This window comes from Lotus japonicus, chromosome 1, assembly GCF_012489685.1.
Source record: "Lotus japonicus ecotype B-129 chromosome 1, LjGifu_v1.2".
Taxonomy (NCBI): Eukaryota; Viridiplantae; Streptophyta; class Magnoliopsida; order Fabales; family Fabaceae; genus Lotus; species Lotus japonicus.
The window spans coordinates 124,845,191-124,864,089 of NC_080041.1; the positions used below are offsets into that span (position 1 = coordinate 124,845,191).

Below are 18,899 nucleotides of genomic sequence, written 5' to 3' on the forward strand. Positions count from 1 at the left end.
ATAATTGGAAATTAAATTCTAAATTTCTCCTTGAAATCGGTCTACATGCTCTGATCTGCTGTTGAATAACTATATGTAGGTCCAAAATCTCTCTATCAGCTGTTTGAAAATTGAATGGTGCTTCTGCCAGCACCGAGCCACCGACAATGTGTTCGAAGATTTGTTCGGTGATTTGTAATTAAATAGCAACGCATGTCATCAGTTTTAGATCTTTTAGAATCAACCAAATACTTATGTGTATTTCATTTTAGTAGAACAATTCATAGCGAAAAGAGATAGTGTTTCTGACGGTATTCTAGTGAATCTTCTTATCTATTTCAAAAGAGTTATGATATATTCACACTTCACTTTCTCTTACCATTCATTTTTGCCACATTTTCTCTATGTTTTTCTCTATTATTTTCATCACATCATATATCATATCACTCATTTCTCTTTCTTTTGTTCCTATATCTCTATTAAAGTGTGAGGTGGAAAGGTGTGATAAGAACATAATTCATTAACTTATTCTTTCTTTATAGGTGTTATAAGGTGATGATTGGTGTACACCTAAATAGGAATAATTATATCTTCACACCTCATTTTTGAGGTGTGAGGACTTGGAGGAAGAGAGAGCTAGGAAGAAAGGAGAGAGAAAGTAAAGATGTGATATGTGATTTGATTGATAGAGAAAGAGAAATAGATAAAAAATGAAGGTGAAAAAGAAGTGAAGAGGTGTGTATATATCATTACTCCTTTTAATTTGGCTTAACCGACTCTATGCCGACGCCACACATGTGCCACTGTGACCGACGCTACCATCTTGTGGCATTGGCTAAACCAAGTTAAAAGTTTGTGTCAGCAAAATGAGAGACGATAATTGACCCTTTTAACGTCCGTCCAACGCCGACATTAATTCGATTGTAGCGTCGCTATTATTTTTTTAGCGCTTGTTTTTTGTCGATGTTAATTAGTGTTTTTCTTGTAGTGAATATTGCGGTGAATTCTTAGGTCGGGTAATTTTAGGTTTAAAAAAGGTAGTTTACTTGCCTACAAATTAGAATAAAGAGGAAGCCAAAATATAGAAATAACTGTTGTAAAGTAATCCCTTCTTATATACTACATTATCATATGAACAATTGGACATCCAACCCATAATCGCAACGACTCAATTGTAAGAGAGTATGCATGAAAGCTTCAAGTCGATTTTCTATTCTTTTTCTTAGCGCAACTAGTCATCCTAGACTTGAACCAAAAACCCGTTAAGTAAATCATCACCCCTACTGTCCAACTGTTGAGAATTCAAGTGTGAGTTGAAGTCTCACATTGGTTAAGTATGAGTGATGAAAAGACTTTATAAGAGATGTGACTTATAAACCTAATGTCTTAAAGTTTTTGGTTAAGATGTGACGTCCATATTTCTTGGATCTCTTGCTCCTCGGCCCATGGGCTCCAATATTTCCAACACCAACTTTATTGTACAAAAATTGTTTTGTGTAAGATACCCTTTTTGTAGGCTGGATCTTTTCTGTTTTCCCAGGGACGTGTTTATCGTGGGTATACAAGTCAACTATGTACAAATTTCTGTAAGGAACCAAGGTACATTCTGTTTTTTTTTTAATTGATTCTGTTCTATTTAAGAATGCGACTGTTCCATTTTAAACTTAATAGTTCAAATGTCCTAGTCTTACACCATCATTTTAATTAGAGATAAGTTATTGATTAGTTAGGAGTGATAATCAAAGTCGTTCTTTGTCATTTAATTCACTTAAAATGATCAGTTCCCTCTTCTAGGCCCCTGCATTATGCTGTGAACGTTTTTTTGTTTATGTATGTGTCTCATAGACTATGGATCTTAGCTTTGATGTTGGTAAAGATGCCACATTTGGCTGTTTCTACAATCTTATTGTGGTTCTGTCTCTGCTAGCAATCAACCGTACGTTCCTGTTTGTCTTATATAAAATTCTGTTCTTAAGATAACATAATTTTTCTGTGTTGATGGGTTTAATTAATTCACTAACGTTATTTTTAGGTACATATTTAATTTGGATGATTATATTAAAACTTGGTTTGGCAAATGGCAAACCTCTCGTACAAAGGTTTGCCAATCACTACATGGAGTTGAAGTTCCATGTTGTCTGTTTGTATGTAAGTCGAATCTTTAAGTTGGGGCAACTAATTAACTAACCATTCAAGAGTTGTCATCAATAAACTATCTCACAAGTTTAAGGTATATCAAGCTAAAAATATTAATGTTTACATCTCTATCAAGAGTCTCATGAGAGGTGAAGATAGCTCTGTCTGTCCTTTTAGAGTACCCCATGAAAAACACAAATGGAACCTTTTGGTAATATTTTTTTCGCTTTTTTTTCACATTTAAAAGATAAACTGCACCATCCAATAATTGATCCATGAACCTCTACCAATCAACTCGTATGTCTTATACCTCTTACAACTTCAACTATCATTCAAAACACCTTTTGGTAATATAACTATTTGTTAATTAGAATAGTTTTAAAAGTAATTTATATGCAAATATAAACGAATATGCTAATATAAAAAATTTGTCAAGATAAGCTCATTAGAGCTATTTTATAAGTTATTTAAGTTTAACTAAATACTTGTACTATAAAATAAGTTCAAAGGAGTGTAATCATATTTTACAGAGGCATGATATTGGACATTGGATGTGTCTTCTACAATCTATTGCAATGCCTTTTATCTCACTTTGATTAATGTAGTAGTGCAATATATACCCGAGGTTTAGAACCTTGCTCAATTGGTAGTTTTGAATGAATTTTGATACCACATTGGAAATCTTAAGCAATGTATGTATGCATTCAACTTCACAACCTTTTTTAATATATTAATTCTGAAGCGTGAAATGTAGCGTTGTCACGTGTCATTTATTTCAGTCATATCACATATTTATCTTAGTAGTCACCTCATAGAGATTATAAATTTTTCATCTTCCACTATTGCTTTTTTTTGGTACATCGGGAAAAAAATATTTGAAAACAAGATTTGAGCACAAAACCTCTCCTTGCATAAAGTTGACCTAACCACTACGCTATTATTCTAAATGTAAACTTCCATTATAATTTAATATAATTAAAAATTAAATATAAATATGTTATAGTAATTTGATTTCATATTAAAAATGCAAATAGTATATTTCTAAATTTGAAAATAATTACAATTATTATTATTATTATTATTATTATTATTATTATATTTTCTAATCTCTCAACCATCTTTAAAAGTAATTATATGCTCAGACATTGCACATGTATTATTTAATTGTGTGTGTGTCTATAAATAAATAAATAAATAAATAAGAAGTTGAGACGTGGAGTTGCCACATCAAAAAAATTTGTTCTCATTTCATGTCAAATAAGCAATTTTAAATAGGTTGAGCACTCTCCCATATTTATTTTTCAACTTCCAAATGATTATTTTTAGTAACATTTTTAACTCCACCAACATCAAATACATGAGCCTCAAATAAGAAATTATTTTAAGATATGACCAGTGGGGGATCTAGGACCCGGGGTTGGGGGATTCCAAATTTTCAAATGAACGCATCGGTAAAAAAATAATTAAAAACAACTTTAATATGTATATACATCAGAAATTATTCAAGTCATAGTTGTGCAAATAGGTGAGTCTTTGGTGCAAATAGGTGCAAAACTTAGTCTACTAGTATAATTTAAAATTTTCTGAGGTTAAAAAAAATTATATAGAAAATTAAGTGCAATTTGTTTTTGTTCAGGGGGTTCATCTGAACCCCCTGACTTATAGCTAGGCCCTTCATTGGATATGACCGAATGAATATAGCTAACCTTTCATCTAACATCTCTTTAAAATACATTTGCACACATTTGAAGTCACTTCAATCTGTTATAATATGTAAAGTTAAACTGTAACTTACACATATAACATTCATTACAAGAAAAATGTAAATTACTGAAGACAAAAATCGGGGGTAAGCCCTAAAACTCGTCAGTAAAGATTAAAGAAAAATCATTGCCAGTCAAATATCCATCTTTATTAAGCTCCTAAGTAATATTTACCAACAATTTTCAAAAGTCATCAGTAACTTAGCGACGGTCATAGTCGTTAGTAATAAGTTACTAATGACTTCAACCGTCGTTAAGTTACTGACGACACAAACCGCCAGTAATATGCCAATTTGAACGAAAAAATACATTACTAGGAATGAAAGTGCTTCATTGGTGGAAAAACAATTAACTTTTAATATATTGCGCTTTTCGTGACAATATAATATAAATTATTTATAGTTTGATAAAAATTACCCATATTATTAAATATTTTTATTTTAAAAAAACTTAAATTCAATTTCCATATATATTCCTTTTTTAAATTAATAAAATAATAATAACTACTAAATACAAAATTTTAAAAAATGAAATATTGATCATTAAAATCATTTAATCACAATTCTATTTATTGATAATTATTCTATAAAAATATATTTTTAATATGTAAATTATTTTTTACGTATTTATCGTATTTATAAATATAAGCTCAATATATAAGAAAAAAATATAAACTCAAAATATATCTAGACACTTCTAAATTATCATATAGAGTCTAGATCTTTTCATTCACGAAACATATAATGCATGTTTGCATAACACACTTATAATGCAAGTTTTAATAACCAACATATAATACATACACACACACACACAGGGGCGGATTCACCACCTGGCTTGCCTGGGCCCTTGCCCAGGCTCAAAGGAAATAGTTTTTTTTTTCTTTGGACCGGATAAGCATTTGGGTCCAAAAAAAGAAGAGAGAAAGGGCAAAATTGGGTGAAGGTGAAGCAGGGTGATTGGGTGAAGGAGGATGAGGGTGAGTGAACTGTGAAGAGGGTTGTATGTGGGTGAGGGTGAGTGAAGCAGGGGTGTGGGTGGTTTCTTCAAAATCGATTTTCTCTCCCAAAATCGGATCTGACCGAAGCTGGAAATCTTAGCTTCTGCATTCTTGTTCTTTCACTCTCTGCAACTCTCAACCACTTTTGTTCTCTGCATGCACAATACTTTAGGTAGAAATTCCAGCATTAAGAAAGCTAATTGTCGTTGTTTGTTGCAGAAAGAAAAAAAAGAGAGAAGGAGGTGAATTGTGGATGTTTTTTTTAAAGGGAATTGTGGTTTGTTGAACTTGAAAAAGACAGATGTGGAGTATGGAAGGATTTTTTTTGGGTAAGCTAGTAATATTATATTTATATATATAATGCACAAGAAGTGCTAAAAAGAACAGATACAGATTCAGGTTCAAAGGAGAAGAAAAGAGAAAAAAGTCAAAAAACAGAATTGAGAAAAGAGTGGAAAAAACAGGAACAACGAACACAGGGGAAGGACAGAGGTGGTTAGACTGCTTTGCAATGAATAAAAAGATAAGATACTTGTGGCTGGGATTGTTGGAGCTTAGTGGAGGGGTACAACTGTCATCATGTTTATTTTTCATTGTGTTTGTTTTTCTTTGTGTTTGTTTACAATATTTTTTTTAAAACTCAAAACAAACCAACAAACGCTTATTTACAATACATTTCAAAAAAAACGTTTATTTACAATATTTAATAATTATATAATCTGTTTATTTCTCATTAAAAATAATTTCTCCAAAGCATGTATATTAATTATAATATTTGTATCAATTTTCGTCATTACACACTCAAAATCAATTCTAATATCCAAACAAAATTCTCTTACAAGAATCTCGTTTCTCACAATGTATCTAAGCATAAATTAAATCACTCAAACTTACGTCTCACGTTTACCAGATCCAATTCTGGTCAGATCTAATCATGCTAACGTTAATCCAAACACACATTCAATTCTTTAGCCGCACACATACGCGTTTGGCTTGAAGCCCTGAACCCACTTTCTCCTCCTTCCTTCGCCCGTTCGCCGGCTGCCGCCTGCTGATTGGTCGCCACCCGCAGCCACCGTCCATTGCGGTTAAAAATATTGCCCAGGCTTCACAAAATTTCTGGTTCCGCCACTGCACACACACACACACACACACACATATATATATATATATATATATTCACCCTGTTATATAATAAATCTAATAATATATAGTTTGGGAGTTATTAAAAGTTTAGGTGTCAGCAATCTACAGCTTCCACAATTATAGGGACATGTGGCAGGTTATTAAAATTCATGAAATATTATATAGTCAAGCTTCATAATATTCATCTAATAAACCTATACTATTTGAAATTTGAAATTCAAAATATAAAAGAAAAGAAAAAACAAATGTAACAACCATCTAACTTCTCTCAAATAAAAAAACAACCAGCTAACATCAAAATCCGATACACCTGTTATTCTTATTCATATTTTTTTCAATCTAATAATATATAGTTTGGGAGTTATTAAAAGCTTAGGTGTCAGCAATCTACAGCTTCCACAATTATAGGGACGTGTGGCAAGTTATTAAAATTCATGAAATATTATATAGTCAAGCTTCATAATATTCATCTAATAAACCTATACTATTTGAAATTTGAAATTCAAAATATAAAAGAAAAGAAAAAACAAATGTAACAACCATCTAACTTCTCTCAAATAAAAAAACAACCAGCTAACATCAAAATCCGATACACCTGTTATTCTTATTCATATTTTTTTCAATATGTGTGGTCAAAAGTTTTAGAAAACAAAATTGCCAATGCATCTGGTCATTTATTCATTCATCTTCAACTCATAAAAAAGAGACAAATTCAAAATATAAAATTTAAAATATTTATAAAAAAAAGATTCATTATAAAAAGACCAATATCACAAGCTTCATAATTCACGTTCTCCATCTCACAAATCCTCACACAACTTTCTCTACTTCACTCTTCTTCTTCTCAACCATGATAAACCTTATATCAGATATTTCTCTTTCAAAAGCAACATGCTGCAAGGATATTAGGTCTATGGACTCTACCTTCCTTTGACAATCCATCATATATGTGTAGTATTGACATGGTATTGATGGACCATCATGTATATTTACAAAATTCAACACGCCACTCATATCGTCTGAACTTCCAAGAAAAAACTACAGCTAATATGATTACAGAAACAAACATTCTCATATTTAGATTCTCATTCGTTCCATATTCTGATTTGATCAACCTAGGCATTGATACATCTTTTCTGGTTGGTAAGTACATCTTTTTTTGTTCGTATTTCCTTCTGTTTCTATTTTATCTTTAAAAAAACGAACTCCTTATTTAAAAAATAGATAGTAAAAAATAGACCTACTGTGATTTCATATTTTTTTTTCATTTATATAATCATTTTTTCAATATTTGAATTCAAACAAATAACAAACTCTTTTTTTTAATTAAACATATGGGAATCTCTTTTTTTTCATTTATATAATTTTTTTTAATTTGAATTAAAAAAACTATTTTTTAAGACTAATAAGCGATTTTTTAACATTTACTACTCCATCTTTTCCATCATCTACTGACTTGATTTTTTCCAATAATTAAACAAATTGTTTGCCAATGTAATTAGATATTGTTATCTGGTAAACCTCGGCTCACTCATTATGTAAAGGGGAATAAGAAGATTCTCAATATAGATCTGTTGATTGATGAGTAAATATTTGGTTCACCAATCAATTATTTATATTCTTAAATTCATCAATTTGGTATGTATAGATAAGATTAATATTAATAATAATAATATTTGTTTTACATTAATAACTTCAACTTTAACCTTATTTCTTATTTGTAGCACCATTGTGGAAAGGTTGTTGGATCACTATCAAGCATTGAAACAACTCCTAATAACACTTTTGATCTGAACAATTCTTCAATGGTATTCTAAATAGATTTTCAAATTAAATTGTTATTATTTAGTGAATGGATAATTTATTTTAAATATGTATGTGAACAAAAAAAATTATTTAAATTAAAAAGCTTCTAATCAATCCTTTTACCTTTTTCATAGGAATTTAAAGGTAAAGTCATTGGATCGCTTTCTGGAATTAATAGTTCTTCTAAGAATACTTCTATGTTGATCAATACCCCAAAGGTATTAAACAAAGTTTGTAATTTCATTCTTAACTATCTAGAAACTAAACTATGGTATATTAACAATCATTTGCATGTCAATTTTATCATTCCATGTTATACAGATAGGTGAACAAGTTACCACATCTAAGAGGAAAGTTGAAAATGAAGCTAACCTTGTGGTGGATGGATCTTCTGGTAATTGTTTGAAGAAAGTTATCAAAGTGGAGAAGGACTAATTTTGTTTTTCAATTCCAATTGAAAGTATTATTCCATTTCATTTTGGGAGTTCTGGAATTCTTTAGATGCTTATTTTAATTTTTCCTTTTTTATGTTTCCTTGAATTTTCGTTAATCAAAAAATTGATATTTTGTTGTTATTTCATATCTATGGTGATTATTAACGAATGCATTTGAAAATATTGATATCTTCCTTTTGCTGCGTAAAAACTAAAAACCAGTGGTGAGAGAGTAAATATTTGATAGAAGGGGAGAGTAAATGAAACAAAAAGTAAGTTATGTAAGGTATACAAATTTTTTTTTACAAATGAAGTTATGTAATTGATAGTTGAAGATTTGGAAATACTCCATACATTATAAAATAAAATAGAATTTTATAATCAACAATTCGCAAACCAAAAAAAAAAGTTAAGATATTTCAATTCCGATACAGTTATAGAAATACCAAAATGGTAGTATAATTTAAACATTTTATATTTTTGTACATTGAATGTGGTCTATCTGAAGTGTGATAAGTTTCAAATGGTATGTTTTTTAGTAGAACACTCACATCCCTCAAGGTTTCTTTGAATAGCACTTTAACTCATTCTCATCTAAAATCTACACATCACCTCACTCACCCTCCTATATAAACCTCATCTAAAAAAATCTCATACCAAAAAAATACTAACTAAATATTCCATTTAACTAAAAATTATTTAATTATATTTTTCAAAATATAAAAACAATCTAGAGCAACAAGATCAATATATCCAAAAGCATGTAGATTAAAAATAGAGCAAATTTCACCTAAAAAAAATAGAGCCGGTTTTCTTTCTTCCAATGCGTGCACCTGGTCACAAATGATGAAAGAAACAATTGAAATTTTCAAAATAAATAAATTTAAAATTTTGTTATACTTTTTACTATATTTTTTTTTGAAATGGTTATACTTTTTACTAGATTAGCTACCCACTTTTATCCCCGTAGGATAACTCAAGTGGTAGGAGCTGGGGGGCATATGGGTTGGGTAGGGGTAGGTCAAGGGATCGATTCTTGGTGGGTGCAATTTATCTTTCCGATATATCAAAAAAAAAGATTAGCTACCCACTTTAGTTTGCTGCCCCATTAAGTTAAATAACAATTTTCAATTTTTATAAAGAATCTTTTTGAACGTGAATTTTTCTAGATAAACTTAAATTTCAAATGGTTAAAACTTAAATGTCACTATAAATTTAACCCACTATATGTGAGGGTTATCATACTTCCAAAAGTATGTGAGGTTTATTAGTATTTCCTTCTCATTAGCAATCACAAAATCCATATCTGAATCCGATACAAAATGAAGATACAGAGTATGTGAATGCTATCAAAGAGGCTACCGAGATTGGCGCATCAGGAAATGAACTAAGAAGGCTATTTACCTCAATATTGATGATAAATATTTTGATCAGACCAGACACTGTATAAAAAAGTACTTAGAAGTTGTTAGTTGAAGGCATTGAATACTCATTACCCGTATCCCTTGACATACCAGGTGTCTTGCTAAACATATATCAAAAATTCATCCCAATGCACATTGTAATATGAATAATACTTATTCTTTTTTTTTTTTGACAGGCTTATACTTATTTTTGCAGATTTGAAAATTAAAGAATCTGACTTGAGGAAATTATGTCTTATAAAAATTGACCACATTTTGAAGTCTAATGAGAAGTCTTAGCAGATTTTACAGGCTTCTCGAATGTTGACTTATCTGGGGTTGTACAATATCAAGGAAGCCGACCTTGAATGAGGATGAAAAAGTGTAAAACGTGATGAAACCTTGCGTGGTTGGTCACATTATAATAGTCATTAATCTTGCGTGGTTGGTTACATTATAAAATTTGGTGGCGGGTGTGAGTGTTGGATGTGACAATTTAGAATTACTTTTATCTATTTGTTATGTTTTATTTTTAATATATACACATTTGAGAAAGTTGTTTTCATAACTCTATATTATAAGTGACAATTTAGCAGTAATTTTTTACAATAAAAACCAATGAAATTTCCTTAAAATCTATATTTTTAATTCCACAAACTAACAACTATGCAATTAATTAGGAAAAGTCAAACGGTATCTCTTCATGATAAACAATATTTTAGCATGGGTCTGTACCAAATTTTTTTGGCGTGGGTCACGATTTCCTTTCATTCCTTCTGTCAAAAAAAATTTGGGCATGGGTCACGAAAAAAGATTAGACAAAAATATAACATGCTAAAAGATAACATGGAAAGTATATAATTCAAAAGAACATTAAAAAATATAACAATGCTAAAAGATAACATGGAAAGTATTGATATGGTAAGTGATAATTATACAATTACAAAGATAACATATTTTTTGACAGAATTACAAAGATAACATGATAAATAGATAACATGGAAAGTGTACAATTTAAAAGAAATTTCAAATTAAAGTAAAAGATAACATAGAGATTATGGCTTGGCTCACGAATGCAATTTTTTATTTTTATGGTGTCTCATTCTTTGCCGGTAGAAACTTATGAAAAAGAAAAGGAAAAAGTGTCACTTCATCAAATGTATTTTTACATTGCTATTATTTATTTTGTAATAAATTTCCCAGTTTAAGTTATTTTCACATTTTTAAGGATCTTTCTGAATCTATTTGTTATGTAATTTGGTTCTTTGTACCTCTAATTAAAACACTATTTCAGATGTGGGTCATTTTAGTATTCTAAGTTATGTCAATTTGGATGAAATTTATCTTATATTTTATTAATTTGTTTTTAACTCATGGGGATCAACGAATGGAAGATTATACCTATGAATATAATCCGTACATAATTCTATGTATGATAGTGTTCTCTCTAAAATCAAAATTAAATATCAAACATAACCAAATCATACCTGAATGTAACTCAATTCAGTTAAAAAAAAATCCATATAAAAATCATTATTCATTACTCTTAGCTTTATTTTTTTTTATTTTTCCATATTATTCTCCGTGCGACGCACGGGTTCAGATACTAGTATATAATAAAGTAGAGACCTCATTCTGATCAGAGAGAAATTCTAGCTAAAAATTCACTCTCAGAATCCGCCATGTCATCACTTTTTAATTATTTCAATTTTACAATTTTCTATTTCTACATTACACTCTCTCATCCATTAAAGAAGTTAAAAAAATCTCTCAACAACCTGATATTTTAAAATTTAAATTTCCTTGATTTTCTCCATCATAAACTCAATTTTTGTTTATATTTTTATAGCAATTTTTAATATTAGTCAGATGACATGAAATTACAAGTAGACCAATGTTTTTACTTTAAAATACATAAATATTATTATATTGTATATAATGTATCCACCATTTATTAAACTCTTTACTATTGTTTTCAAAAGAATTTTTAATATACGTAATACTAAAAAAATAAGTTCATACTTTAATTTTTTTAAAGAAACTTGTGCAATGCACGGGCAACATCATAGTACACACACACACATATATATATATATATATATATATATATATATATATATATATATATGTGTGTGTGTGTCTGTATGAATATTTACAATATTTTATGAAATGTATATTTTTATTGATATATTTAGTAAAATTAGTAAGATGAAAAGATTACATTATATTTTTATTTATTAAAATTCTTACTAATTAATGAAGTTTCTTTAAAATAATTTACATTTATTTAGTATGAGTAGTTAAGTTAGTTGCATTAATTATTGTTAATACTATTTCTAAGTTAACTTTTAATTATTAGCAAATACTATTAGTATTGAACACAATTAATATTTTAATTTACTATTCTCTCCATTCTTAGTTATAAGACTCTTGAAAAAATTCGGTGTTCCTTAATATAAGATTCCCTACTAATTTCAACAGAAAGTTATTATCTTTTTCCATTTTTGCCCATTGCATTTATTAAGAGGGGGTGAGGTAACATTAAAGAGACAGTGAGATACAATTAATAAAATGAGGAAAGAGATAAAGGTAAATATTGAAAAGTGTTTTTTTTTAATCAATGCATTAATTAGTCTAATTACGTATTCTCTTAACAAGCGTAATTGTCTCCAAGGGGTCTTATATTTATGAACAAATAGAATATTTATAATGATGTTGGAAGAAAGACTGCAAAGGATTCAAAACAAGCTTAACATCTTACGGATGTCCAGAACTCTTCTATCAAAGAGACAATTGAAATATCGTCTAGATAGTTAAGGGTAGTTTCATTTGTATGTTTTTAAAGTCCGTCATATTTTCTGCTTACGGAAGATTCCACCGCAGGATAACAGGTGGCTTGCATGGGAGTATTTTATTTACTAATCCGTACAACGCCGCATGTGGGAAACCCTTTCTGCAGTCTTGATGTAGCTTCCCCCTCTGTCAACATGGTTCTCATAGTAACTTATATTTTTGCATTGACATGGTTCACGTCATTCTGAAAGTGAAGGTGCTAACATTTCTCGTTTTATATTAATTTTCCTATATCACTCATGTATCATTTAAATTCACGGATAAGAATTTATCAAAATTCCAATATTAGCTAGTTTATAAAGTAAGAAAGCAGTTTGATTGTGTTTCTTTTGATGTTTGTGCAAATGTAAATTCTTACGTTTCAATTGAGAATGAGAATTTACCAAATAAGTAAAATTTTAGCACAATGAGTTCTTCAGCGTCATTTACTAGTATCATTCGTCCACGAAATGTGAAGAGACTAACTTGAGAAAAAAAAAAACCCATTTGATACCATTCCTTTATACTTACTGTTATACTTATACGGTTATACCAGATCACCCCACAGGAATTAACTAACATGCAATGTATATGCTAATTTACTTTAGGTGTTATTGATTCTCATATTATTTTTTTTATAAGCCAATTGCATTTAAAGCTACTACAAGGATGCTAGAACCGAATATAGAAAGAGGTAACGATAGTACAAGAGAGCAAGTCACTACCGGAATAAAACAAGCAAAAGAGATTGATTCATATACGTGATAGTGGAATATTTAGGGACTTGCTTTATATTGCCACCAAACACCTCCTAAACTCAAAAGTAAACATCCGTTTATACTTTGATTTCTGGTAGGGTGTTACGATAGTTTTAAAAACAACATCCGCTTCGCCGATCCATGTAACAAAAAAAGTAAAATATCAACGCCTGTTAAATTTGGAGCGCGAATCTAGCCTCCAATTAGTCTGCTTTTTTACCTCTTTTGCTTTGGGGTACAATTATAAACTCAGTAGTGCATTTGATTCTGAGTACGGGCAATTTCTTTTTAACAACCACCGTACTACATTTGGTGTGTTTGGACTCAGCCAGGTCAATTTAATTTATGCTCATTTTGCCATGAAATTGAAGTTTGAATTCCAGTCATGTTCGTAGCATTTTCATGTTAATTATTGAACTCGACCCCTTAACTTTAGGGTGTGATGTGAGATGAAGAAAACTTTGGTTCCTCATGACTTAAAGTGGAGGTCTCTTTTTCCTTCTCCGACATGGGAAAGAGAAGGAGCAGAGCAGGCAAACCAAATAATGAACCACTTTCGTTTGGTGAGAGCTTTGAAACTTTGTCCAAGGGAATCATTGTTCATGTTCATCCGGGTTAAATTATGCATTTCATAAGCAGTGAAAGTTGCACAGATTAATTAATTGCATCCATAGTCAATGCCTAGTGGGTCACATCTATAAAAAGGAAGTTCAATCCAAATTCAGTAACTTTAGAAGCTCTAACCACATAAGTGATTATAGGGCTTCAAACCACATAACCAAACACGGTATTGTATAGGATCAGTTGTTCTAAATTGCTGTCAAGAGTCAACCCCTTTTCCTTTACATAATAACTATTAACAAAATTTGACCTTTAGATTGGTAGGCACGAGAGATGTTTGTTCATCAATAGCAAAACCTTATCAAATGCATCATTGAAAGCACATGTGTACTGATTAAATTGGCAAGAATAATGTAGACTCAATAACACGCCTAGAACTAAGGACTTGGTGAGAACTATTACAGAAAATATTAGTCATCTTGAGGCTTGGATGATGCCTTGTCATTTTATTAACTACAACAAGAGATTATGCCACAATCATCCAGCCAAACTCCATTACTTTTGTCAAAAACAAAAAGATAAATACATAGAGCATACTAATTAACATGTATTTGACTCAGCTTTTGGTCTATTTTCTACTTCACTCTTACTTATATAAATTCCTACTGAGACAAAGTTCACAAAGTTCATCAGTACTGCAAATTCAGGGTCCAGCATTAGGATCAACATGGATAACATTAACTTTTGAGTAGTGAAACTCGAACATATAAGTACAGATATCCAACATACACCTCATTTTTCTCTCTATCAATTACTTCTCTTTCTTTTTTATCATTTTGAGTGTATGTTGGATGTTTGCACTATGCCGATATTTACCAATGCTTTTCCTTAATTTTTTGTCTTTTAGCATTCAAGCAAAAGAAAAAGTAGAACCTTGTCACTCATTCGATTTCTTCCGAGTGAGGGGACAAAAGCAATCATACACACACTACCATCTCCTTCCAAATCGCATTACCAGCTCACACCTTTAATCATCACATTACCCCAGTCCTAATTACCTTAACAGGTGCAATGCTTTTTCTCAATCACACACTCTAATAATCATGCCACATTCTCATTCTTACTCAAATGCTCTTCATCACTATCCCAGCATATCAATATAGAAAGATAAAACAGGCACAAAAACCTTCTTCTTCCCCACACCATAACATGAACAAGGTTGCATTGGCATTGGCATTGTCCTTTACCATTCTCTGCTTATCACAGAGTGCACCCCAGAATGACACACATTCCCTCACCCAATTCCGCCTCCAAACCGACACACACGGCTACCTCCTCGGAAACTGGACCGGCAGCGACGCCTGCACCGCCGCGCCATGGCGCGGCGTGGAGTGCTCCCCAAACGGCAGAGTGGTGGGCCTCTCCCTCCCTTCCCTCAATCTCAGAGGCCCCGTTGAATCTCTCTCGCCCCTCGCCTACCTTCGCTTCCTCGACCTCCATCACAACCGCTTGAACGGCACCATCGCCGCTCTCTGCAACTGCACCAGCCTGGAGCTCCTCTACCTCTCCGGCAATGACTTCTCCGGCGAGATTCCATCGGAGATAGCCTACCTCAGGCTCCTCCTCAAGCTTGACATCTCCGACAACAACATCGGAGGCCATGTTCCGAAGAAACTCTCCAAACTAACTCACCTCCTCACGCTCCGGTTACAGAACAACGCGCTCTCTGGCCCTGTCCCTGATCTTTCTTCCTCCCTCTTCAATCTCAGCGAGCTCAACATGACCAACAACGAACTCAACGGACGCTTACCCGACGCCATGTTCGATAAATTCGGCAACGCAAGCTTCTCCGGCAACGACGGCCTTTGTGGGCCAACCCCATTGCCGGAATGTTCCGAAACAGAGTCCCCTGCTTCAACAGAGTCCTCTGTTCCTTCAAACCCGAGCTCACTGCCACAAACAAGCGGTGTAATTGCAGCTCCTCCGAAACAGAAGAGATGGTTGAGCCCCGGCGGCATTGTGGCGGTTGTGGTGGCGGCTTCTGTGGGGTTTGTGGTGGTGGTATCTTTTGTGGTAGCTCAGTGCTGTGGCAGGGGAGGGAGAACCTCGAACTCGTTAATGGGGAGTGAGATTGGTGGGAAGAGGAAGAGTGAGAGTAGCTACGGGAGTGAGAAGAAGGGCTATGGCGGTGGTGGTGTTGATAGAGATAGCGATGGAACGAACACAGAGACAGAGCGTAGTAGCAAGCTTGTGTTTCTCGATAGGCAGACTGACGTGCAGTTTGAGCTGGAGGATCTGCTTAAAGCTTCGGCGGAGATGCTCGGGAAAGGGAGCTTGGGGACGGTGTACAGGGCGATGCTTGATGATGGAAACACTGTGGCTGTGAAGAGGCTCAAGGATGCAAACCCTTGTGAGAGGGGTGAGTTTGAGCAGTATATGGATCTTGTAGGGAAGCTCAAGCATCCTAATATTGTGAGACTCAGAGCATATTACTATGCTAAGGAGGAGAAGCTTCTTGTCTATGATTATCTCCCCAATGGAAGCTTGCATGCTCTTCTTCATGGTAACAAGTTTTATCTTACTTTTTGGACTCTAATACAAACAATTAACTATTCCTATCCCTACCTAACTCTTAGAATTTGTGCTTGACCTAACTATACACAAAACTAGTTTAAATGCGAAGGTTGATGAAATGTTCATAAGGAATATTTCGGTCTATTTCTAGTTAATGAAAAACTTCTTAACATACTCTCCAACATATCCATGGTATGCAAAACTAAACATATGTGGATGACATGTATATGGGTTATCCAATAAATAAATTTATAATAGATATTGATTTCATCTTCGACTTTGGGCTTTATTTAGCTAGAGTTTATTTTGTAGAGACTATAGTTAGGTCTAACCTCAATTTCAAATTTCAAGATTAACCAAACAATTTCATTTTTAAGACACTTAGTATACTGACACCACTAGTCATACACCTTATTTTTTTATCTACCTTTCTTCTCCTATCGCAACATATCATTATTAGATGTTATCTCTATTCTTAGTATGTCTACACCCAAAATTGGATGTGCAAAGAAGCATTTTTCATAACTAAAATAATGCATTCAAGCCATGTAGAAATTGATTAGCTAGTGTTAAAATCACAATTTTCATTGAGGCTGTTTAACTTACACTAAGTATTCTTGAGAGGTCCAAGAATTATACATATCTTAAAATCAGAGAAAATTGAAACAAAATTTCAGGCAACAACTTCACCTGATATGAAATTTCACATAAGGTGCTTTGCTTATTTTCCAACATTTAATGATCAATCAATTGTGTATTAGGGAACCGTGGTCCAGGAAGGATTCCACTAGATTGGACAACAAGAATAAGCTTGGTGTTGGGTGCAGCAAGAGGCCTAGCTCGAATTCACACGGAGCACAGCGCAACCAAGATCCCTCACGGCAACATCAAATCCTCCAACGTGCTTCTTGACAAGAACGGAATCGCTTCCATAGCAGACTTTGGCCTATCACTTCTCCTAAACCCTGTTCACGCCATCACAAGGTTAGGTGGATACAGAGCACCAGAGCAAGCAGAGTTGAAGAAGCTCTCTCAGGAAGCTGATGTTTACGCCTTTGGGGTGTTACTGCTGGAAATTCTCACCGGAAAATCACCCTCTGAAGAGCTGGATCTTCCAAAACGGGTTGGTTCTGTTGTGGTGAAGGAAGAGTGGAAGAATTCAGAGGTGTTTGATGAGGAGCTCTTGAGGTACAAGAACATTGAGGAGGAGCTTGTGAACATGCTCAATGTGGGGCTTGCTTGTGTGGCGGCGCAGCCGGAGAAGAGGCCAAGTATGTTGGAGGTTGTGAAGATGATTGAGGATGTGAAGGTGGAAGTGGAACAATCTCCTTTGAGATCAGAGGATTATGATCAATCTCGCTATTCACTTTCACCTTCACTTGCCACCACTGAAGATGGCTAGGCCTAGCTTTAATTAATTTATAACACTACTATTGTTTTTGTTTCCTCCATGTTTTTTTGTGACTCTTTGTGATGCTTGCATTTACTTGTTCACCTCTTAATTATGTTGTGGTAATTATTGCATGTTCTCTTTGTAAGAAAAAAATAACTTTGTGAAATGTTGTTATTGCTTAGTGAGTAGGTTCTACTATGTGGAAGATGAGACTTTGGGGACATATACAATGATTTAACCTACCATTAAGAAAGGAAGGATCCTATATCTTGACTAGTGTTGTAGAAGTGATTCAGAGTATTCTAATTTGTCCTAACTAAGAGATCAAAGTAAAAAGTGATGTTAATGAATCTATAGTATTCCTAGACGAATTTATGAAGAGTGAGAGTTAATATATAGTTTCGGGCTCTGGACGGACGCATACCACAGCCACTCAAACTATTTAGACGTGTTACACAACTTCTTGTAAAAAGCATAAATATTTTATGTAATTAAAATTACACGTATCATTCACTATATACTCAAAATATTTTTTGTGAACAACAAAGGATGGCTAATTATATACAACAAAAATCTATTCTTCTATGAATAGCAGCATGTCAAATTTCATCCAAACTAAAGTGTGAAGGCTAACTCTCTTTATAGCTTAAGGATTAAGGTGAAGGTCATGAATGACTTTATTAGGTCTCTATAGAAATAAAATCTTATCAAGAAGAGAATTACCAAAAAGAAATTTTTTTTTGGCACTTCTTCATATATGATGCTTTGGGATATGCTTTTACTATAGTATTTCAAAATTATATACTTATAGATTTATGCATAATTTACTTTGATTGAGAAGATATATAATTTTCATATATTTTAGCTCATCATTTAATATATTTATTGACATATTTACAAATATATTTCTCAATCTTCTCAAATGTCTTATTATAAAAGTTGCCTTTAAATAAAAAACAAGACTAAACTTTTAAAAAATCAGAATCAGAATCAGAATCAGAATCATATATATAAAAAAAGTCTATAACATGTAACATATGAAAATCAAATCTGAAATTTTGTTACATAAATAAAATCTATTTAATAAAAACCTAGGCTATTTCCTCCCCAAGGT

The 18,899-nt window shown here is 32.5% G+C and overlaps 1 protein-coding gene across 1 annotated transcript; it reads left to right on the forward strand.

Annotated features, from left to right (window-relative positions):
- The first annotated feature begins 14,855 nt into the window (after window positions 1-14,855).
- On the forward strand, window positions 14,856-18,052 carry LOC130730252 (leucine-rich repeat receptor-like protein kinase PXC1). Its single transcript, XM_057582202.1, has 2 exons — window positions 14,856-16,381; window positions 17,154-18,052. Exons 1-2 carry the CDS (start codon window positions 14,947-14,949, stop codon window positions 17,792-17,794), a joined length of 2,076 nt encoding a protein of 691 aa, XP_057438185.1. The 5' UTR covers window positions 14,856-14,946; the 3' UTR covers window positions 17,795-18,052.
- The last annotated feature ends 847 nt before the right edge of the window (window positions 18,053-18,899 follow it).